This window comes from Oryzias latipes, chromosome 13 (genome assembly GCF_053564925.1).
Source record: "Oryzias latipes strain Hd-rR chromosome 13, Olatipes_Hd-rR_3.1".
Lineage (NCBI taxonomy): Eukaryota > Metazoa > Chordata > Actinopteri > Beloniformes > Adrianichthyidae > Oryzias > Oryzias latipes.
In genome coordinates this window covers 13,904,272-13,929,258 of record NC_136249.1, presented here as the reverse complement: position 1 = coordinate 13,929,258, position 24,987 = coordinate 13,904,272, and the positions used below count along the sequence as shown (strand labels likewise).

Genomic DNA, 24,987 nt, shown 5'->3' with positions numbered 1-24,987 from the left:
TGCATTCAATGTTATTATTCCATCCTCACGGTTCATGTCTGGGATGTTCTGGAAAAATCCAAATAAATGTAAGATTGTGTACATGTTTTTCAGCCAATCGGCGTGGTGTTGCCATGTTCATTTCACCTCCTGATTGGCTGACAGAGTCTGGATATGATTCAGGCTAATGTGATTTTATTTTAATTTATCAGGAATCCTAAAATATTAAAAATGACGTACTGATCATGAACCAATCATGAAGTTTTATTATTGAGCTGTAATATTAGACTTCTAAAACTATTTTTAGAGTGAAAATAAATATAAAAGAAAGTAAAAGAAAGAATTTTCATTTAAAATTTTATTTATCTTAATATTTTTTTAAAGATGATAACATTACACAGACACAGTTTATGTTTTGACTCTAACAAAATTTGGCAGACAGGCATTTTGGAAATAAAGTACAAAAAAGATTTTAAAAAATACATATTTTTTCCCTACAAGACTTTAAATGTATTTACACGGGTCCACAGTATAACCTATTTGGGTCAGAGATTCAGCTCATTTTAGCATATGTATATATATATACACAGTACAGACCAAATGTTTGGACACACCTTCTCATTCAAAGAGTTTTCTTTATTTTCATGACTATGAAAATTGTAGATTCACACTGAAGGCATCAACACTGTGAATTAACACATGTGGAATGATATACATAACACAAAAGTGTGAAACAACTAAAAAATATGTCATGTTGTAGGTTCTTCATAGTAGCTACCTTTTGCTTTGATTACTGCTTTGCACATTCTAGGCATTCTCTTGATGAGCTTCAACAGGTGGTCACCTGAAATGTCTTTCACTTCACAGATGTGCCCTGTCAGGTTTAAAAGTGTGATCTCTTGCCTTATAAATGGGGTTGGGACCATCAGTTGTGTTGTCCAGAAGTCAGGACACACAGATGATAGTCCTACTGAATTAGACTGTTAGAATTTGTTTTATTGCAAGTAAAAAGCAGCAAAGTACAGAAAAACAAGTCGCCATCATTACTTTAAGAAATGAAGGTCAGTCAGTCCGAAAAACTGGGAAAACCTTGAAAGTGTCCACAAGTGCAATCACAAAAACAATCAAGCGCTACAAAGAAACTGGCTCACATGCGGACCGCCCCAGGAAAGGAAGACCAAGAGTCACCTCTGCTGCAGAGGATAAGTTCATCTGAGTCACCAGCCTCAGAAATGGCAGGTTAACAGCAGCTCAGATTAGAGAGCAGGTCAATGGTACACAGAGTTCCAGCAGCAGACACATCTCTACAACAACTGTTAAAAGGAGACTGTGTGAATCAGGCCTTCATGGTAGAACATCTGCTAGGAAACCACTGCTAAAGAAAGGCAACAAGCAGAAGAGACTTGTTTGGGCTAAAGAACAAAGGAATGGACATTAGACCAGTGGAAGTCTGTGCTTTGGTCTGATGAGTCCAAATTGGAGATTTTTGGTTCCAACCACTGTGTCTTTGTGTGACGCAGAAAAGGTGAACTGATGGACTCTACATCCCTGGTTCCCACCGTGAAGCATGGAGGAGGAGGTGTGATGGTTTGGGGGTGCTTTGATGGTGACACTGTTGGGGATTTATTCCAAATTGAAGGCATACTGAACCAGCATGGTTACCACAGCATCTTGCAGCGGCATGCTATTCTATCAGGACAATGACCCCAAACACACCTCCAGGCTGTGTGAGGGCTATTTGACCAAGAAGGAGAGTGATGGGGTGCTGTGCCAGATGACCTGGCCTCCACAGTCACTGGACCTGAACCCAATGGAGATGGTTTGGGGTGAGCTGGACCACAGAGTGAAGGCAAAAGGGCCAACAAGTGCTAAGCATCTCTGGGAACTCCGTCAAGACTGTTGGAAGACCATTTCAGGTGACTACCTCTTGAAGCTCATCAAGAGAATGCCAAGACTGTGCAAAGCAGTAATGAAAGCAAAAGGTGGCTACTATAAGGAATCTACAATATGACGTATTTTCAGTTATTTCACACTTTTTTTGTTATGTGTGTAATTCCAAATGTATTAATTCATAGTTTTGAGGCCTTCAGTGTGAATCTACAATTTTCATAGTCATGAAAATAAAGAAAACTCTTTGAATGAGAAAGTGTGTCCAAACTTTTGGTCTGTACTGTAGATCTATCTATCTATCTATCTATCTATCTATCTATCTATCTATCTATCTATCTATCTATCTATCTATCTATCTATCTATCTATCTATCTATCTATCTATCTATCTATCTATCTATCTATCTGTCTATCTATCTATCTATCTATCTATCTATCTATCTATCTATCTATCTATCTATCTATCTATCTGTCTATCTATCTATCTATCTATCTATCTATCTATCTATCTGTCTGTCTGTCTGTCTGTCTGTCTGTCTGTCTGTCTGTCTGTCTGTCTGTCTGTCTGTCTGTCTGTCTGTCTGTCTGTCTGTCTGTCTGTCTGTCTGTCTGTCTGTCTGTCTGTCTGTCTGTCTGTCTGTCTGTCTGTCTGTCTGTCTGTCTGTCTGTCTGTCTATGCGGTGTCTCTTTATCTTCTTTTACTTTTTGAACCAAAAATCTCTCGATTTTATGCATTGATTTTACCATATTTTTCATGTGGAAGGAAAAATTGTGATAATTATTATAAATTATCCTTATATTCGCTTTCATTACTTCAAAAAGAGTAATACAAAGTTTGAAGTAAGTCATCTTGATCACACAAACAACTTGAGAACTCAAACCTTTTGAATATATATATTTTACAAAGGGCACCACAAACAAAAACATTTTTTTGCACCCATATCTAGAGTAAGGCTGTGGAAAAGAACCAGTATAAACATAAATCAATGCTCAAACATCTGAGATCAGAATGAAATTCTCAAAACTATTTGTTCAATCTTCACGTCATGATGTCACTTGTGCACATCATATAAGCAGTTTCTCACTTCTTTGAACAAGTTGCAATTGCTTTGGTACATCCATGCAAATGATTATGTACAATTCTCTGCTCTTTGCTACATTATCAATTGTTTATGTCATGTCTATCAAAATGTATTATATAGTTCACTGTGCAATAGCCTTACTCCTCAAAACACCTAGTCATTAGTTCATCGTATAAGTCATTAACTGCAAAATAGTTGACCAAGTTGTCATAATGTGACAAACATGTTTCGCTGCATCGCAAGAGAGGATATTCGCTGTGATGTGGATGAGAATTTGTGGACTAACATACAGGAATGACAAGAGATGTAGGAAAACCACACCAATTCCTACTGCACTGCCTGTACTGTTGGACAGAATATTGTCCTATCTTTTTTTCCCCTTTGTGTTACTGTTTGCAGTGGGTTTTTTCTATGTTGGTATGACATGGTCTGTCAACAAATTACAATATGAACAATAAAAGTGTAAATGTGAATCTTGTCCAGTCTCTTGCAATCACAAAAAAAAGGTGTAACTTACATTTTACAATAATTGTCATCAAAACTTTAGCCATAGTTTACATCAGAACCTCCCTCTAAAGTACACAGTTATATTGACAACATGACTAAGTCATTTGACTGTCTTGTTCGTAGACAATGACACAAGGACTTGACATTCTGATGGCACTGACATGTTCAATGACATAAAGACTTAGTTTTGAGAGATGAACTAAAGATTTTGAGCAAGTTACAGGCTTTTGCAAGACATCTAAAGTGTTTTGCTGTTTGTATAAATTGTTTTGAGAAATGCGCACACGTATTTGCAAACTTCAATTCTGATCTAAGAATTGTACTAAAGCGACTGAGAAAAACTGTAAAGTTGGCTTATTTTACGAAATAATTTAATAATAATTTAATAATAATTACGAAATAAAATGTTGTATTGCTTTAAATTTCCAAAAAATTACTAAGTATCCACATTTTAATGTTTCTATGTAAGGCTATAAATATATTTTTCCTTTTAGTTTGTTTGCTTAACAACGGGCTGTTTGATGATTTCGGGTTTCATAGCGAAAGCGGAAGTCGCTCTTCGTGAGTCCTCTCGATGCGGCTGCCAGCCTCGCGACTCTCTGTCTGCGTCCGTCCGTCTGTCGCGCTGAAAACTCCTCTGCTCCGCTGCGCGTCAAAACATTGCGTCTCTGCAGGAGTCTGCAGGCCGGACAGGAGAGCACATTTTCCTGGGGTTGGAATGCGAGAGGAAATTTTGGATTGGCACAGCTTCGAGAAGACCGAGGAGGCGCCACATTTCTGCGTGGATACCCGATTTTTCTTCCTCTCAAAGGTTTGCGACTTTTTTTTGTTTGTTTTTGTGGATTTTATTGTAGTTTTTCTCTTCAAAGGTTTATTCACAGTTCTCATATCATAAAAGTTTGAACAGCAGCATGAGGTAAACATCATTCTGTGTGACTCCTGTTTTGCTTCCTGTGATGATGGTTATCCTGCACGTATATGCGCCATCGTCCGCTCGTGCACGCGCCTAACCGTACGGGAGTGATCACGCGTCACAAACCTGTCAAAGTCGTTCGTGGATGCGGACTTGGGAAGGTTGGTGCGCGTGCGCACCGCGGCATCCCCAGCCATCTGCAGCGGCTGAAGTTCTGCCCCAGATAAAGACGCTTCCTGTGACCTGATTCATACTGTAATCACTCCTGCGGTCATTCTGTGAGAGCGCGCGCGGGCGCAGATGCGTGGCTGGACCAGAGTCTCACCACGCTGCATGTTATTTTTGGGGGGTAGGGGGTTATTTCCCTCATCATTTTCACATGTCAGTAGATCATGTGAGTGGGTGGTCGATCAGGGATCGAAACAACCCCACGCGGACGCGCGGGGCCTGTACACAAACAAATCCTGCAGTCCTGTGAGTGAGGCTGAGCTGCTTCCTCTGTGTCCTCAGTTTCTCTTGTTTATGTAAGGATGCGCCTCAAGAAAATGTCCCATCAGGGAAACATCCCAGAAGCAGGAGCATCACTTCGTGTGTGCGCGTGTGTGTTGGAGTGTAGTTGTCATGTTGTTGTCATGCGGCTGCTGCTGGTTGTGTGACACTGAAGCTCAGGGGTAGAGCAGACTGATGTGTTTTTTCTCCTGCTCCTAGTCATTGTTAGAGGCAGCATCAGAGCGTTACATAACAATGTTTTTCTTTTTCATCTTTTTGCTGGATTGTGAGGGCTTTTTCGCGGGTGAGACCCTTGGAGCGCTGCCTTGGCTTTTGTGATGATATGCAGAAATGACCAGAATAGACGGCCCGATGACCTCAAACAACCTGCTCCAGGGCTGATGAATGGACAGAGAAACCTCAAAAATGAAAAATAAATAAATATGCAAACAGGCTGAAGGGACATAGAGTCAGAGAAGGCAGAAACTGCTGGCTCCTCAATAAAAGTGATGTTACTTATAGAAAATCTGGACCCCTGCAGGTCATGTGATCATTTATGCAATTTGTTTTTTTTAAATCTTTTTTTCTGCTCAGAGCAGCTGGGTCTGAATCTTTGTGTCAGCATTTTGCAGACAGATAAAAACAATGTTGCTTTCAAGGATTTTTTGAAACCCACAAAGATAATCTTACAAATTAAACATTTGCGTGAGTTCATCCATTTGTGTGAGTTTGTGGCATTTTTCTCATAATGAAACCCATTTAAATGGACAATTAAGCTAAAATTGCATTTCTGAGTATTTCTTTATTCAAATAATTGTGAATCAGGAGCAGTCGAGAAAATAACTGTTGTTAAAAGCTTAGCTGTGACATAACTGCTTCAATTGGCTCCCCACTCTGCTTCATTCCAATGCATCCCATTGTAGACGATTAGATCCATGTCTTTGTTTTCCTCGTCTGAGCTGGCATCAGGCTCTAAACTGTAAGGCTGGATAGCTCTGATATTGCTCACTATTTTTGTTGCACCGGTAATGTTAGGTTAGGGGTGTGAGGGGCTGTAAGCTAGCAGGAGAGAATAAACAGATAGATGATGAGATGGAGGTGAATTTCTGATGTACTACTGCTGCTCTGCAGAAACTATGTTCTAAAAAATGACAGGTTTTTTTGATATGCATAAAAACAGCATCATAATAATTAACACTGGAAATGCCTTTGCAATAGATCAAAAGATAATCAGAGTGGGTCTTTAAAATATCAAATGAATTATAGAATTAGTCTTATCTGTGCTTCTCTTAACTGTTTTTTTATCATTCAGAGTGAATTAAATGTTTTTATGGGTGAATAAATTGGATAATCTGAGTTTTTCGCACATGTTAAAGGTTCATCATCCTATTGTGAACTCTGTTTTTGGATTCTGTAGAAAGGCGTTTTTCTCACGTTTGTCTCCACAGACTCCAATAAAATCTATAATTCAATCAGAATAGAAAAAGCCAGTTAATTGGCTGCATCCGTTTCTCTCTGTTTGACATGAGGTAGAATAAAGTGACACGACAGAATTCAGGCACTATGCAGTAATCAGAGGCTGAACTAACGTGATTAAAGCAGAGGAAGTCACCAAGTTTTACCATTTTAAGAGACGTTTTTGACTCAGTCAAACCATTATTTAAAATCAGCACTCACATCAACTAAGTTTAACAAATTAAAGCCTTAATCCCAAGTTATTTACCACAAAAAAAAGTCATTTTTGGTAGATTATTTATTCATTGTAACCATTTAAGGACCAACTCTGACCTATTTTCAAAGCTTTCCCAGATATCTTTTAATTGTGATTATGCCATCTTTAAAAAAATGGTATTATTTTAGCTTAGCCTAGTTTGAATTATATTTGAGTTATTATTGTGTTTTTATAAGTATTGCTCTGTCACTGGCAGACCCAGTACACTAATTTCACCTTGCGGTGAAATGACAATAAAGATCCTTGATTTACAATTGAATGGGGCGGTAGAAGCAAACACAACCTCAACAGCTCGGCATCTTTTCCTCATGCTGGTCACCAGCATTCCCCTCTCTTATGGATCTTGGTCTTTGGTTTGGAGAAGTTTCTCTGTTTGGCTTGATCCAGATCCGATTTGTAACCCCTGTAGCTTCACACAGATGCATGTTCCTCACAACCATCTGAAACAAACAGGCGTTCCTACTGAAAACGATTTTCGTCAGGAAGCTCTGTTTGTTTCAGCAAAGAAAGAAACTGGAGATTCTTTCTTTTTTGTGCCTGTTTGTTGAGGAACATCTCACACATACTCCTCCACAAATGTCAAACTCATGTTCAGCTGCAGTTATGGATGAGCTTCATGATCATCTGATGATCCCTCCACTGCACTGAAGGAGGGTTTCAGCTTTAGGGGAGCAGTTGCTTGTTCTTGGGTGGAGAACGTTGTGGCGGATTCTTGTTGGAAGGTCTTTCCTTAGATGTATTTTGGAAACAGCTCATTGTGGGAAGAACCTTGGTACATCCAGAGTTTGATGGAAATCACACATTTGTTGTTTCTCAAAAGATGTAGAGGACAATGGATTTGGTTTATTTTGATCAGGAAAACAGCCATTAAAATGATTTATATGACAAATGAATGATTTATATGACAAATGAGTTCAACCGTTGTTGTCTTGCTCTACCTCTGTAATTGTTTTTTGGCTCCCGCCTGCCCTACTTCCTGCAGATTACTTGGATCAAGTGTGTTGGGTCAATCTGAACCTGGAATCACCTGATCTGATTAATCTGCAGCAACCAGACCAGAAGGGCCTGAAATCCAGTTAGAGTGGAAGATCTTGCAGGTCGCCTCAAGTTTGCCGACGTTAATTATTGCGAAACTCAATTGTCATGTGATATCACAACTTCCACTATTTGTAAATCAAAGTTTATAATGCATATTTTTAAATGCACGTATAGATTTTTTTTGAGAATTTTTCTTTTCTGCATTTCCATGGATTTCTATGTATGTAATGTGTTGTTATACTTTTATATGTGGAATATTTTTCTGCAGTTTTTTTCTTTATTGGCTGTTCCAGTACTTACTACCACAACAAAGATCATTTCTTCTCTTTAATATCTCACCTTAAAGATGTGGGAGTTCAAATGTGTTGTTTTAAAATGCATCTGCCGTGTTTAACACATGAAGGCAAATTTAAGCCATTATGAGGTTTTCTGAAACAATGGCACAGAGAGCGAGGGGTGTAGCAGTCTGCCACAATAGAGCTGACCTTCTATGTAACAAAGATTCATCCCATAATGTGATGCAATAATTAACATGAGCTTGAATGCCAAAGGTCATGTTTAAAATACAAATACCAGGTTGAAAGTACACAGAGCTCTCCACAAAAAAAAAACAGATCCCAGTGATAAAGCATGGCGGTGGATGCATTATGGTCTGTACCTGTTTTGCCTCATGCAGACTGCTATTTGTCACAGATTGAACATCAGATCTTTTAAAGATAAAGAAGAAAAAATTTCCGTAGGAGAGAACTGAGGACAATCTCAAATTGACAGAACATATTTTTATAAAATATTTTTTGTTTATTAGAGATAAGAAAAATATGGAGCTGCCAAACCACTGAAATCATTTGATTCACAGGTTCACAGTTAAATTGAGTTAAAAAATACTTTTTTGGGGCTGCATGGTGGAACATTGGTCAGCGGACACACCTTACAGTGAGAAGGCCCTGGTTCTAATCCCAGCTAGGACCTTTCTGTGATACTCTCCCTGTGCTGCACAGGTTTTCTCTGGGCACTCCAGCTTCCTCCCAAACATGCATCATAAATTAATTGATTACTCTAGATATCCCTAGGTGTGAGGGACACCTAGGGATATTTGGTTACCAATCGACAGATTGGTAGTTTCATGACCTCGAAACAGATATAAGGGGTTAAGAAAATGGGCTGACTACTTTTTGGGAAGATTCATCAGTTTTAAAACCCTTTTTTTTATTGGGTTGGAAAATCAAACTGTTTTCGAAAAACTTCTGATTTAAATAAAAAAAGGTGAAACTTTTGTTACTAATATGATCAATTCTTACATTGAAAACTTCCAAAAAAGCCGTTTTATTGAAAAAATGTACAAGAAATTGCTTTAAAATAAAATAAATTCAGTTGATGAATTGTTTTTGCTTCTTTTAAAAAAAAAATAAAGATCGATTGGATTTGTTGATTTTCTTTAAAAACATCTGTAGTAACACACCATAGTAAAAATCCAGATACTTATTTGACCTTCCATGAGACAATTGTTCTTACAGGAAACCGTCTTCCAGACTCTTTAAACACACGCTCTTCCCGTCACCTGAGACAGAATGTGTTTGAATCAAACGGACATGATGTTTTTTTCTTTTCATGCAAAGCAGCGCCCCCCATGCTTCTCCATTACTGCTGCTACAGGCCACTCCTGCTCAAACAGACAGTGTTACACATGGATTATGCATGACCCACAATTCACCGTGAAACATGCAACATGATAATCCACCTCTGCTAGTGAACATGACCCCTGAGGTCAACTCTGCTTACAGTGTACTGTAACAGCGTCCCTCAGAGATGAACCACTGTTTGGGGTGTCTGCTTTCACCTTAGATGAACTGATACTACTCAATGGGATTTTATAGTAAAAATACACAGAATACAGCTTTATTTAAAGACAAAAAAACTCAGATTCATTTTGTTGTTAAATATTGAAATTCTTCATTTTAGTTATCACTCTCTTGGGTGAGAAAACAGGACAAAGGTGTGTTGCAACCATTGACTCTATTCCTCATATGTCCACAACATCAAAAAGTCACCATCAGACCAGAGCGAGGTTCACACCATGCTCGACAATGCGCGTTCAAACGACCACTTCCAAATGAAAAGTCTATATAAATGTATGCAGTGAGTTAAGATTTCTATGGCACCCATTTTCACCAAACCGGAGTGAGCTTGTTGTAACTTCACACCCCTGCCACCTGAACGTGGGCTTCACAGAATCTGTATATCAAACATTTTGAATGTTGGATGTGGGGGCCAGCCGGCTCCCCCTGCTTTTACCGAGGCATCTGATTGGCCAGTTTTTAGCTTTAATAACTAAAAGAAGGTATCAAATCAAGAAGGATTATTCTGACAAATAGAATGACTGAGTACCAGCTCTTTATTTCTCTATAGAAGTCTATGGGATTTTGGCTTCTTAGAGCCAACGGGTGCTTCCTGTTTGGAACAACAGGGGGGAGGGGGGTCACTCAGTCCAGTTCTCATTTATAGTCAATGGTGAGGACCAAGGGTCAACTCTGACAACTGCACTCAGTGTGTGTTTGTGGCCCGATCCCACTCTGCTGGCACCAAGTCTGCGGGTAGAAATAGCGTCTCTCCGACGCCTATATTTATATCCCCACTGGCTTTACTCCCATCAGGTCGGAGCCGTTATCAGCCTCTGTCTGACCAAAGCCCCGCCCTCTCTTGTTTGTCTTGGGCCCACAGAAGCCTCCTGTTCCCAATCAGTGTTTTATGAACCTTTCCAGATGGTTCTGTAATTACAGACAGGATGGAGAGGAGAGACATTGACGCATTGAAAACATCCTTTAAAGTGGTTTGCTGAACAATGAGAAACGAGGCAGTTGGTGGAAATGATGCTTGATCCGAAATAAGTTTTGCATGTAGTAATCAGAAGGTCTGAGGTTCTTCTGCCCCACATGGGACCCAGATGTCAGGGAACAGGGAGAAGCTGTCCTTTATTTATGTGAATGAATGATCACATTTATCTCACTCAACTGGATTTGTGCGTGACAGGGTCGTGCCACTGCAGCAGTGAAACCACAACTGAAGCCGACCAATAAAAGCGCGGCATGCTTTACGGCACGGCGTCCCTGCTGTCGCAGATCCTGCTCCTGGGGCCTGTGTCAGGCTGCTCTGCCAGCTCGCTAATCTCCTCTGCTGCGAGGTCGCACCAGCAGAAGTATTTCAATCCCCTTGGATATCATGGCGCGGGCATACCAACAACTCCCTGTCGTGCTAAACTAAACAGATAATCTCTGCAGCCAGACTTGAACACACAGTGCTGCTGTCTGCCTTTGCGCACGTCTGCAGCTCACTGTAGTGATGTTAGCTACATGCTTACACACAAAGAACACTTACCAGGAAGTTTGTGAGGGTTTGTTTGCTGGTTTATTGAAGCAGAAAAGAGGTGAAATTGATTTTTTGAGCATTTAGACAAACATTATGATGTTTTAAAGTGTCGCTGGGCAATCAAGGCAGGAAGTTCCTGAATTCGGATGGAGAATTTTATCTGATCTGGGAACAATTGGTCATGTCTTGGAAGTTTGACGCAAGCAAAGCCAGCTGGAGACTTTTCCTAACCCAGAAAGCAGAATGTAATCCCATCATCAATTACACACCCGTGACACTGTTTGCCTCGCCAGTCTGAGGCAGCGGCGTTCGCCCTCCACTACCCTCACAGCATCTCTTCTGCTGTCCACTTCTGCGCGCAGGTGTTCACCTCCCAACCCACCGCCCACCACGGCCCTCACCTGTGTGTTGCGGTGCTTCCCCTGTGAGCCGACCTGGGCTGGCAGTCCCTTCTTGCACCGCCCGCCAACTCCGCCCATGGTCAGAATGACGCGCTCCAAAACTTTTCAGGCATATCTGCCGAGCTGCCACCGAACCTACAGCTGCATCCACTGCCGGGCTCACCTGGCCAACCACGATGAGCTCATCTCAAAGGTAACCAGGGGCGTTCGAAGAATGGAATGGGAATGTTCTTTAGCTGGTTCCTCCACTGCAAAACAGACCACCTAAAAACAGATCAAAATGTACTCAATTTTACATTTTCATTTAAATAAGCAAAATAGAAATCTACCAATGGGATAAGAAATACACCAAGAAAGAAATTCTAGTCTCTAAGACATGTTTTTTAGACTTATTTTGCTATTGGAAAACTTTCCTAATACAAATATTTTTCTTGCAAGAAAGAAAGTAAAACAATTTTACACAAAACCGGGGTCATTTGACTTCCCTAAGATTTCGTTTTTGCAATGCAATTCTGAAAACACCTGGGGTAAACACAGCAGCAGTTGGGCTAAATTGTTGGTTTTTAAGGAAATCCCATTGAATATCTACAGAAAGAGATGAAAGGTGGAGAAGGAAACCTTCAAACCTGTGCGTGCAACATTCGGGTTAGTGGGGAAACAGTATGCACACCTCACTAACAACTAAAGTGCATGTGACTAAGGCTTAACAAAAAGGGAACCAACAGTTTTGTCTGTTTTTGTTCACCTGCTGCGTCTAGACTAGGGGTCTGCAGCTGGCAGCCTGCAGCTCTTTGACCCCTCCTCTCTGGCTGTCTGGTTAAAGGAAAATTAAACGTTTTTCATTTTAAAAAGTAACTGTAAAATAAGAAGTGAATAATAAAGAAAAAAAAAGGAATGGATAACTTTTCAAGGCTTCTGACCCCAGTAACTATAATGCCCCAACAATCAAGCGTTGTTGACTTTGTAGTTTAACAAAGTCGGACTAAAATTGAGAATCATTTGCCCCAGAAAATCGATTTAAAGTCAGTAAGAACAACCAGAATTCATGCTCAAGGCGTACAAGATAATAAGGTGGATTTTCTATTTTTGAATGAATTCAAGGATGTTCAGTGCGCCTTATGGTTCAAAAAATATGATGGGTCACTTAATTAGCTTTGATTTAATTTCATTTAGTTAAATTTACAAATTTCTGAAGAGGATGGACCACAGATGGCAAAATAAACATTTTTTTAATCACTGCCGACACTACTCACTACTGCATTTACTGCATTAACGCTTGTGCTATCTTAGATGACCCCACCCTTACATTGACGTGTTCTTCCTACCATGACAAAGGTGGATAAAGGTGGAAAGATTTAATGTAATCCATGGACACCAGTGAAGATCACAAATCATTGAAGAAAAAAGGTTCAACACACTGTCTAGTGGGTCTAGATGACCCAACTCCCAACGTTAAAGTGCCTAGGATAGCACAAGGGTTGACATAATAACAGGGTGTCTTTTATTTTGAAAGGAAGCCATGTAAACATCTGTCAAAAGTTATAAACTATTTCATATTTTGAATAAGACTGTTTTCTCTTTATGTTTTATTTATTACAAATAAACAATAGTTTATTTCTTTTTATTATAATAATAACAATAACATAAATACAAATCAGTTTTATATTTTTCTAAAGGGAGACTTTCTGGGTCCTGTTGGGTTGTGGTCAATGAGGAATCGACCCTGATGGCTCTTAAAGTGAAAAGCTGCTTTTCCGCCGCAAAGAGAATTCCTCGTTTTACACATCCGTGCAAGAGTTGATAACAGAAGATGGTAAAATTCAGACTGACTCAGCTCCCAGTCCAGCCATCTCACTTTACTTTAGAGCTTCTACGTTACACAAAACAGCTGAGGGTGGATTCTGTTACGAACTTTTCTCTTTTTTTCCTGCAGTCGTTCCAGGGGAGCCAAGGCAGAGCGTACCTGTTCAACTCTGTGTAAGTACTGCTGTAAAACACAAACCATCTGGAATTTTTATTCTCAGGGAAAACCATTTTGAACTGAACGTTGAATACAAGCGCGGTGGCACTCAGGGAAACCTTGCACGTGATTCCACATGTTCCTAGAAGATGGGATTAGGTTCTGAACCCTGTTTTTGTCTCTCAGGGTGAATGTTGGGTGTGGTCCTGCAGAGGAGAGGGTTCTGCTGACAGGTCTGCATGCTGTGGCAGATATCTACTGTGAGAACTGCAAGACCACTCTGGGCTGGAAATATGTAAGTGATTCAAGGCTCAACAAAGTCAATCCAACAAGTTCTTTTTCAAATAAACTTATATTTCTTTTTAGATGTGTCCCAGCTGTTTGTAATATGGGAGAATTTTATGAAATTAAAGTTTTATTAAAATATTTTTTTTCAAAGTATCATGAGAAAAATCTTAATTTATCTCAGTTTAAGCTGTTTATTATTTTTACTGGTTTAATTAAACCAGGTTTGGTTAACTCATGCAAGATTTCTTTTGCAAATTGCAGCACAAAGTGCCTCACTAAAACCAAGAAATTAAGACCTATAAGTTTTCTCACACATACAATAAAACCTGTTTACCACAAAAATTATCGGAAAGATCCAAAACAAATGTCTCCACCAGAGCAACAACAAAAAATAAATAAAGCAAACAGAAAAACACGACATAAATAAAGAAAAAGTAGTCAAATGGGATTTTTTGGGGAAAAAAATGACACTCACAAGCAGGGATGACTAGATATAAAAGAATTCTAATATTTGTCAAGTCAAAATACAAATAATACAATAGAAACAAACATCTGGATTTAACTGTAGGGAATGAAGCCAACCGGTTTTCCGTCATCTTTCTGTTTACACTCTCTCCCGCTAGCTTACAGCTCCCCAAACCCCCAATCTGACATTACTGGTGCAACAAAAAGGGCGAGCATTATTGGAGCTATCCAGCTGTACAGTTTTGAGCCAGATTCCAGCTCAGATGAGGGAAACAAAGACGTACGTGGATCTATTGGTCGGCAAGTGGCTGCATTAGAATGGAGCGGAGCAGGGAGCTCAGAGGATTTTCTACAAATACGATCCTTTTCCAACGTAATTTTTTCTTCTGTTCCTGATTCACAACGATTTCAATAAAGAAATATTTAGAAATATTGTTTAAAGCTTAACTTTCTTATTATATGTTCTGCATCATCAGAAAAATGCCAGAAGAACATGTTTAAAAAAAACAAAAACACAACTGTCATTCAAGCAGGTCTTTAGTCGATTTTTTATTTTAAAAGTAACGTTGTTTTGTTTTAAACTGTAACACACTGTGATGCAACCTTTAAGCTAAAGACCCCCCACACATCTCATATCAAATCATAGACTTTTGACCTAATTTATATTAATCGACAACTTTCAATCCTCTTTTTTTGTAAAAAGAGTTGAAATTTATTGTATTTCTTAAAACTGAAACTATATTTTTCTACAGAAGCTCCTAAAGCTTTCAGTCTTAGTCGTCATAGTTACAGTTTGGCCGTTCACACATTTTGAATTAAAGCTAGAACCCTCTTAAACAGATACAGGGATTGAGCATTTATAAATGCTGTCAGAACTTGCACTGTGTTCAGTGCGGGGGGTATTTTGGTTCTGGTGTCAGGGTGAACTGAATCCACACATGCTCGCTGTCTGCATGCATCAGCAGAGCAAAGTATGTGCAGCTGTCAGCGGTGACCTCTGTCAGCATGGAGATGAGTTTACACTGTGTGACGGGTTATCGCACGCAGGAAGGCTCTGTGCATCCAGCTTTATCGTACTCACTGTACCAGTCAGGGCTTGGTGTCTGACCTTAAACCTCCACCTCTAGCCTTCCGGTCGTGGGAAACCTCATCTCCCTATTGTGTCTGATGAACAACTGCTGTAAATGTATGCTCTGACCTCAGAGTTTGATACAACAGAACACACGTATGTGCATCCACTTGGGCTAAAAAAAAAGGTTGGATTTTCTGCAAACATCATAGGATAAGCTTGATCTGTTGCAGTTTTGCATGGAGAAAACCCAACCTGTCCATTAGCACCAAAACAGACTGAAGACCAACAAGACTCAGATGTTTCGCAGTGAATAGAATGTTTACATTGGTTTTCTCAGGGCCAATGAGGGCTCTCCATTGACACCTTTTTTTCTGGCATTGATTGATTATCCTTTTTAAAAAACAAAAAAAATCAAGTGGAAGGGGTGTGGCCTTCCAACAAGCTCACTAGTGATTGGCGAGAGTTGCTGCCAAAGAAATGTCGAGTCAGACTGACTCAGACCGTTCACTGCTTACTGATTACAACTGGCTCCAACATCTGTATTGCCGAAAAGCCCCTTTCTATGGGTGACGCCCCCCTCAGTCAGTCCAGTTCTCAGATCCAGTCCATGTGCCGGACATGATCGGTCCCGCATGTGTACATGTGAAGGACGGCTGTGGCGTGTAGGTCTTTGTCAGAGATCCTGACCTTTGTCCATCGTCTGACTGAAGTTCTGTCTGTTTCTGCAGGAGCACGCTTTTGAGAGCAGTCAGAAGTATAAGGAGGGCAAGTTCATCATCGAGCTGGCCCACATGATCAAGGACAACGGCTGGGACTGAGCTCGCCTGCTGACGACAGGCGGGGAAGGACTGGGGGTGGGAGTTGGGTGGGGGAGTGGCCGTGTGTGGTGGGTGAGTGTGTGACTTTGGTTCGGCCAATTTACCATTAACCTCTGTAACTTACTGCCCATCCCTCCCCGGGATTCCCCCGACATAAACAGACACAAACACACATCCGCAGTTTGATGGGCAGACCAGGTCGGCTTGTTCGCAGCTAGCAGGGCTAGCAGGGCTGTGTGATTTTTGAGTTTTATTGTTCTGAAGCACCATCCTAGAAATTGAACTCCCAAACAAAACTCTTCTGCAGCAACACAAGTCCTCTAAATATGGTGGACTGTTCTGCCCGGTCTAATACGATGATTAGCAGACTGTTGGGTCAGTCCCTGGATCTGTTGCCAGAAGGAGAGCAGTTGGTGTCGGTTGGAGAGCTGGTGAGCGTTCGCTCTTTCCCCAGCATGAATGAGATGACTTAAGATGATTACAACAAATCCAGCTGATCAGGCCCTTGCCAGCTGGACCAGAGAGGAGGCCCGGCCGGCGGCTGAAAGGCTCAAGCGCAGTGGGCAGGGTGGGGAGTGGTGGATGCAGGGTAAAATTCTGTTTTCCTATCCTGTTTTCTTCTGGCATCGATTGATTCCGGGATAAATCGGCTCCGTGGTCTGCCGGGGTAGCAGGCCCAGCATAGATGCAGACGTGGGGATTTCAGGCTGGGCTATAGCTTGCTGGGAATTTTCATGTGATTATATCTTTCTGTCAGTCTAATGCTGGCAGAGGCGACGCCTTGGTCACGTGCCCTCGGTTTGGTCATGAGCTGTCAGCCTTGGCTTTTGGTTTGTGATAATGCACCATAAACACACAAACTAGCCCTGCTGCCATGCCAAGTGGATGTTTAAGAGGTGCTAAAAGAGCGGCTCGTGTACGAGTAGACAAATGAAAACCCTTGGACTGCAACAGTCTGTACTGTGGACGTACTGTCACAATCCAACAGCAGCATTTTTTTCCATCTGGGATTGGCGTCAAGCTGCTGTTGCCCTGATCTTCCAGTAAGATCTCTCATAATGCACCACACTTGATCCACTTTAGTCTGCCTGCTTACTAAATTATTACTCTCCTTTAACGGGCAATATTGGAGTTGAGGTTACGGGAAAGAAAGCCCTGCTCAGGTACATTGACGCTAACTTTCCTTTGCTGAGGCCAGGATCCTACTGATTGAGCTGGATGTGTGATTTCTGTTGGGTTTTTTTTAAATGGTGGCATAAATCTCCATTCCGTGCAGGTTCAATGTTAATGCATGCATAATACAAAAGCAGTTTCCAACCAGTTTTTGTGCGGCGTTCTCACCACTTTCCCGTGAAAAGTGTGTTGCAGTGAAACTTGTGCTGTTATGCAACATCTGCTCAGTTTCATCTCAGCCCGTTGGAGGGGACGGCTCATCTTGCAGCGACGCACAGCGTACAGGTTAGCGACCAGCCTGCTTTAGAGAAGGGAAATTAGTCGTTTGTTACAAACACACCCAGTTTCCTGTGAACTTTTGAAGTTTCGTTGATTGCGGCGAGCCTACTCAAACAGTTAACTGTTATCAGTACGTTAAGCCCAGCACAACCAAAGAGCCCGCCGTTTACCATAAACTGCCCGAGCAAAAGATTTCATTTTACGAAATTTTGCAAAACTGTAGGCGAGGTTGGAGCAAAGTGTGGGGGTATAGCCTTTTTCTGTGATATATATAAATATATACAGGTTGCATTACTATTTTGTGAAGAAAAAAAACCTTAATATATAAATATATTCTATTTACTGAATCATTCAGAAGATTACCATGTTTGTCCACCTGTGTGTTACTGACTGTAAATAGTGTTTATGTATTGTGTTTTATCAGTGGTCCATAAGATGACAAATGAATATGATTTCAGTCGTGCTTTCTCACTGGTACCATGCATTTGGCTGTAAGATACTACTTTTTTACTGGAATATTTCAATTTTAACGTCTTTTGAAAAGGAGGATGCTGATGTTGACTGTACATCATTGGATTGTCATGGAATAAAAGGCACCTTAATATCCGCGCGCCGTGTTTGTTTCACTAGAAAACGTAGCGGTGGCTAAACCTGCCTGACACCTGGGAAACGGGGGTGGAGGTTGACTGGAAGTTATTCAAATTCAACTTTATTTATAGAGCATGTAGAACACTTTACCAATTTTCCTATCAAATGCTTTACATAGGTTAAATAAATAAATATATTTGATGATTCAAGCCGCAAGGGGCATTGAATGCAAGTGCAACCCATCCCCGCCCTCACTACCCAGGATGCCCCCTGCCTTCACCCACGAGTGGCCGGGATAGGCTCCGGCAGCCCCTTGACCCCGAAAGGGACAAAACGGGTGTAGAAGATGAATGAGTGAGTTTAAATTAATGGAGGGTACTGAAGGTCTTTTTTTACGGGGGAGAAGTCAAGACGGTGGCCTTTTCCTGGGGTCGAAGGTCAATGGAACTTCAGTGGTGGTGGTGGACATAACCTGGTAGTCTGTGTGAAATCTTGTGTGAAATGTGTGAAAAAAGTGTGAACATTTTGCACATGCTAAGGTGTAGGTCCTGTTGCCAGCCCATAATAATAATTTTTTAAACTTCCTTTGGATATCCTCGACATGTGTGTTTTGGGTTTGCTAGGGAATTTAGGAACATCATTTTTGAGCCCCACAAAAGATTTTTGGCCCCATGCATTGATGGTGACGGTGTGATGTTATCACACAAACAGGTTCAAAGAGTCCACAAAATCACTTACTTGAACCAGCAGGTGAAATTAGCTATTTTTCTGAGCGGATCACCATTTGCAGACATTAGTTGCCCGAGTAACCCTTGTGCCATCCTAGGCACTTTAACATTGGGAGTTGGGTCATCTAGACCCACTAGACAATGCGCTGAATCTTTTTTCTTCAATGATTTGTGAACCTCACTGTTGTCCATGGATTACATGAAATCCTTCCACATTTGTCATGGTAGGAATAACACGTCAATGTAAGGGTGGGGTCATAGGATGGCACAAGGGTTAAAACCCTTGACCAGTGAGGGGCATGCTGGGAGAAATGAGTCATCGGATAATATCTGAGCAAACTGGCAAAGTGAGTGGGTACAGAGCCTGCTGTGACTGAAAACTGAGAGCTGTCTGGAGGAGACGTTTTACTGTCCCCATGGCAACAGGAGCATCATCACTTACTTCTAGGAGGCCAGAAAAAGCAACAGCGTGTCATTATTCTAACCTTTGCTCCTGACATCAGTTTTTAAATGTTTTTTTTTTTTTGTGTAAACGTCGGGGGCGGACATTTGAGAGTGGCACCTGTTAGTCAGCACCTTTCCTCCCCACCTCTTCTGCCTTTACTCATTTCCTCACACACGCATATCTTCTTTGTCTAATCTCTTTCCGTCGGTCATTATCAGCCTTCCTGTCCTCCCCTCTTTCCTCTTTCCTCTGTCTAACCCACCCTTGGCCGATGTCTCCCCCGAATCTAACCGGATCTCACGGCAGCAGATGGTGCTGTGTTTGCATTGGACCAGGTCTCCTAGCAACCCCATCCTCTGCCTCCTAAAGCAGAGCGGGTGCAGGTGTCCTGCGCCGCCTGGTACCGCCGTGGCTTCCCCTCCTCTGGCTCTCAGGCGGACCCGCCTGCCTCACAGTGTTTATGTCTGTCTGCAGATCCGCCTCTGCGCTGCAGAAGTAGGGCAGCGGCTGATAGTCTGGAGGTCCTACATGTCTGATGATTGCAAAACAGGAGAGCAGCCAGTTTCCACACATCCCCTCTAACAGTCAGTTTGTAGGGATGCACATCCATGTTTGTGAGTGCAAAATAAAAAATAAACATCTTTTCCAGGGACACAGTAATGCACATTTAATTTAATTTCCCCCCTCTAAGGATTACATTCACATTTTACTATAAAATTCCTATAAATAATTTAACATTGCACCTTTTGGCATCAAAATCAAATGTCATCCCCTTTTTTTCAACATTTTCACTGCATTTATCTAGTTCTGCAAGTTTAATCAAGTAAAATAACTTTTATTTTCAAATGTGTCAACTCAAATTATTAGTCAGGACTGAACCTCACCTAAGTTGTCTTGTATGTTGGATAGGAAATACAATTCTTTTAGTTTAAAAAAAATATTTTGATAAAATAGTAAAGTAGAGATTAAAGCAGTGAGCAGCTTATGCTACCCATCCCCACTGGCTGAGCGACGGCACCCTATTCTTCCCCTCTTTCCCACTCTGGTCAAAGCTGCATGAGCCAAATTTCTAAAAAAAAAAAAAAACACTTTTTTTCTAAATGGCAGCTTTTCTGTTAGTTTTATCTTTTTTTTTTTGGTCAGTTGATTTTTGGATTTCCTCGACACAGAGGTTTTTTTGTTCACCAAGTCCACATTGCTAACATTCAATATCAGATGTCATATCATTTATTTCAGCTTGAGCCAATGATTCATGTGTTAAATGTTCACAACGTACCGGTAGAAAAGACATGGGAGGAACAGGGAAACGCCACTTTTGCAAGCTCGCCACTCTAACGCCGTTTAAGATCAACATACTGTTAAAACCAACATTTTTTTCTCAAGGAGCTCCGTAATGTTCGAGGAGTTAGGGGAGGGGATGGATCCTGCTATGATGTCATCTTTTATTTATTTTTGCCCAAAATTGATTTTCACCAGGAACTAGCTATGTGTTAATTTTGGTGAGTTTTTGCGTACGCGGTGGGATTAAAATTTTTGCTCAAAGGGGCAGTAAGAAAGACGAATTGTGAAAACAATCTGGTCTTTGGAGTCCAGGACTGCTGGAGGGCCGAATCAAAGAGGCATTTGTCTATTGATGCTTTAATTTAATTGATACTTTAACTTGTAATGTGGAGTCAATTAATGATTGAAGTCCAATTGTTTGAATCAAAACAGCATTTTGAATTCAGATTATTTCAGTAAAAACAAAAAGGAAAATACATGTATTCATTAGGGAGACAACACAAACCACAAAAAAGGAATATGTTTTGATCCGATTTAATTTTAATCGGAAATATCCTAAATCTCCTTTAATCTCTTCTGTATTTTCCTACATGAACCTTCAAGAAACAGAAGTGAAAGGAAAAGAAGCTGCAGCTGCAGATGTTTTTTCATGACTTTCACATAAAGGAGCATAAAGGCTCTGATGGCTCACAGAGGGCTCATCCATCAGGCAGAGTTTACCAGACATTCACACTCACGCATTTGAAGCTCTGAAGAGGGAAAACTCTGAATAAAAGCACCTCTTATGATGCCTCTGACTCTGATTCATTACTTCCATTTACTTTTGTCAGCTGCACAAAATGATTGGACATTAGAGCAGCGATAAACAAAACAATGACCCTCCAGACCAAAGGGGTCAGCTGAAGTCTGATCAATAACAGGCTGAGCTAATCAATGGGGGCAATGAAGCCGTCCGGTTTCTGTTTTTCAGGGCTGAAAGGCATGGAATAGAAGGAGGGGCTTTGTTCCTCAGCTGTGACCTCGTATCTGTGTCAGGCTCGTGCTGGAGCACACTGAGCGCGGGCGGCACAAAACAATGCTTTCAAGGAGCTTGAGCCAGGCTGGACGCTGTTCAGAGGCCGGCCGGTCAGAGGAGGAGAACCCGAACAGTGGGGGCTTTCATGCAGAACCACGGGGCTCTGAGCCGGCCCGCTCAGGTGTCCTCACAGCCTGAGCTTCACTGTGCTTCTGCAAGCCATGATGATCATGTGTTTTTAATCATTTGAGTGGAAAAAAGCAACATTTTTATACATTTGAAATAAACACGATTGGTTTCTAACGTTTCTTTGTGCCAAAATCTTCGGCCGTATGAAAACTGGACGTGTGACGTCACCCGTAGAAAATGGTTTACTTCTGGTCCCAATGAATAGCAGTGAGTGGACTTTTGGAAAGTGGGGGTTCGATCAGACACGTGTCCTAATGAGACAGACAACAGACTGCTTTCATGAAAACACATTTCATTTGTTTGTGGAATGATCTCTGTGCGTCTTGGCTCTGTGCTTAAAAAAACCTAAAGAGTGGGATGTAAAACACTCCATTCTGCATCCAGCTCAGAGCATCCTCCAACAAATCCTGCTGTTTCTTAGACCACAGACTGATTACAGACTTGGAGAGAGGATGAATCAGACTGCTGTGAGGTCTGATCAGGGCTGGATGGGAGTTGTGGAGGCTTTGGAGGTTCAGCAGGACTGCTAAGGCCTCAAAAACAACACTGTCCCTCCACATCACAGGCAGAAACCCTATTTTCAGAATCACTTTGTTTGTTTGGGTCTGATTTATTGAACTAAAGGACAAAATAAATATGAAGCTGCAGCCATAAATCCCACAGCAAAGACAGTCAACACCTGGAGATCCTGAATCTGTGTCCATGAGGGTGGATAAATATTTGTCTTTCCTCCCAGGAATAAAGAAAAAAAAGGCAATTTATTAAAGTTTCTGTTCTCTGACTGAAAATGTACTTAAGGCGTTTGAGCGATTCATTTTGGGGTTCTTTGCTTCTAGCCATCTTTGAAACTGGAAAGCATTTAAGGGAAGTCTGCTGCTGCCGCCAGGAGACCGGCTGGATCTCAGCTCGGCTTTGGACTGCAGAGGCTATAAATTCGTCAGACTGTCTTTCTCACAGGCCACACCCACCACAGGAACCATGTGACAGCACAGCAGCATCAGGAAAAACATCTAAGCAGAGCAGCAGACGCAGGCTCAGGACTGGATGGGGGGACTTTTTGTTCCAACTTTCATGAAAAATGAATAATGAAACGCTTTAGAAAACAGATTCTCCATAATGGTCTGCAGCCATTTTTCCTTTATGTCAAATCAGGCCGATTTCTGAAGATGCTATTAAAAAAAAAAAAATCACATCCCCTTCTTTCCCAGTTTGAAGCTGACATGACTAAATTAATAATAATAATGAAGCAAAAACAGATTAAAATTGTGGCTCAGATTTCCATTTTACTTTTCAAGTGGAATAAACATTAACAGTTTTAAATCCCTTCCAAAAATGGAAAAAAAGTTTACTCTTTTTAGAGTTTTTCACACTATCGCAAAAAGATAAATAAATTTTTAAAAGGAATTTAAATGAATGGCATTTTTATTGTCTAAATGGAGTCCAAACTGATCTGTGCCTCCAATAACATTGTTAAATTCAGGTTCATGTCTAATAAAAGTGTTTCCTCTCTGAAGTGGGTGTTTTCCTTCATCCATCGGGCTGGAAAGGTTCTTACTGCTTTCCAGAATTTATCAGAAGGAAAATTAACCAAATTTTGTCTCTGGACCAATATCCTGCGATCCAAAACTTTGCTGACAGTGACATAAAACTGCACAGGAGCAAACCAGAGCTTGCCGGGATTAAATCACTGCACAGAATTCCCCATCAGACCACAGAAGATCAAACTACAAAAGATAAAATCTAGTTTCTTCCACCAGGAGCGTTTTCCTCCAAAGCGTGGAACTCTGGTATCCTGAAGATGAGAGGAAACAAGACTCCGAAGTCGTTTCTAAACACACTGTTGCCCAGATTAGAGATTTCGGTAATCTCAGAAACGTGGGTGGAGATTACACTGATCCATTTACTCATAAATCCTGCTCTGCCCCAACTATCGCCTCATGTATGTGTTGTTTAAGAAGAAGTAATAATTTAGAAAGAAAAAGAAAAGGTGAAGCTTCAGCTGCAGGTGATCACAAAAACAAACAAAGTGTTAAACAATTCAGCTATAAATGGATTTTCCTAATAGAATCAAAGAGAGTAGAAGAGAATAGAACTAAGAATAGAAAATAACAGAAAAGAATAAAAAAATAATAGGGTAGAATAGAATGAAAGAATAGAAAACTGTGGAATAGAGTTAAACAAAGTAGAGCAGAACAGAGAATAGAGTAGAAACATAAAGAACAGAGTAGAATAGAATACAGTATGACAGAATAGAATAGAACTAAGTAAAATACAAAAACAAACAGCGGCCAAATTTGACTCTATGGTTCTCCAGGGTTAAAATACAGACAGGAAAGTCAAATCTGATGTGAGCCTCTTTTCTTTTTCCCCACCTTTTTAAGCATGAGGTGATAAGAATAAAACCTTTACCTATGATGGATTTGTTCACTGTGAGACGAAATTTAAATTCCACGTCACCCACTCAACCTATGAACCCCCGATTCCAGATAAATGATTATTATTATAACCCTCAGGTTTTTTTTGTTTGTTATACCCACAATTCTCCTGACTATTTACATTAAAAAGTGATGATTTCAGATGCTCTGAAAGAGGAAACTGTCCACAAGTTCATGAACGTTTTCCAAAACCTTCACCCATGTTTCATTAAAAACAGAGAATTGTGGGTAATAAGAGTGAAAAGTCGTTTAAAACTTTGTTATACGTAAGGACTCTTTTTCATATGTCATAAAAGTAATAAAAAACTACGACTTTTCTGTCCCACAACAGAAAAATACACACACAAGGACTAGATTGTCTTTGCAATTTTTCTTTCTTACTGTGCATTTGAGCAAAAATGTTATCCCTGCCACACTTCAAAAACTCACTAAAATTTGCAAACATATGGTACCAGGTGACAAGGAACTTTGGGCGTAGTGTATGACAGCAAAAAACATCAGTTGCCAAGGAAAAATTAAAAACGTCACTTTTGCCAATTGTTTTAAAAATTACATAGACCTGTTCTGCACCACCAGGCGACCAAAAAATAAAATGGTTGCCATGGAGATAAACCCAAAGGGTTTTGAAAAAAAAAAGTTTTTTTTTTTAATGAATTTGTCAGGTGCAGCTCTGACCAAAAAGTGAGCTGTCAATCAACCAGTGAGGGCAGGTCAAAAGGTGGCGCCGAGAGCGGAGGCGGCTAATGTCTCAGGGACGTTCAACACCGCTCAGGTCTTTACTTGGTCCTTGAGGAGAAAACAGAAGAAGGTTCCTAAAGCTGTCCCCTTTCCTCCATCACCAACCAGCACACAAACAAC

General features: G+C 40.8%; 1 protein-coding gene across 2 annotated transcripts; it reads left to right on the top strand.

Annotated features, from left to right (window-relative positions):
• The first annotated feature begins 4,048 nt into the window (after positions 1 to 4,048).
• ypel2b (yippee-like 2b) lies at positions 4,049 to 18,054 on the top strand. Of its 2 annotated transcripts, XM_011482743.4 has the most exons (5): positions 4,049 to 4,268; positions 11,355 to 11,586; positions 13,327 to 13,370; positions 13,540 to 13,648; positions 15,907 to 18,054. In XM_011482743.4, the coding sequence occupies exons 2-5, from the start codon at positions 11,470 to 11,472 to the stop codon at positions 15,994 to 15,996; spliced, it is 360 nt and encodes a 119-aa protein (XP_011481045.1). In that variant the 5' UTR covers positions 4,049 to 4,268; positions 11,355 to 11,469; the 3' UTR covers positions 15,997 to 18,054. The 2 variants fall into 2 exon arrangements, with proteins under 2 accessions (XP_011481045.1, NP_001188434.1); NM_001201505.1 differs by lacking the exon at positions 4,049 to 4,268 and having other exon boundaries at positions 11,412 to 11,586; positions 15,907 to 16,071.
• The last annotated feature ends 6,933 nt before the right edge of the window (positions 18,055 to 24,987 follow it).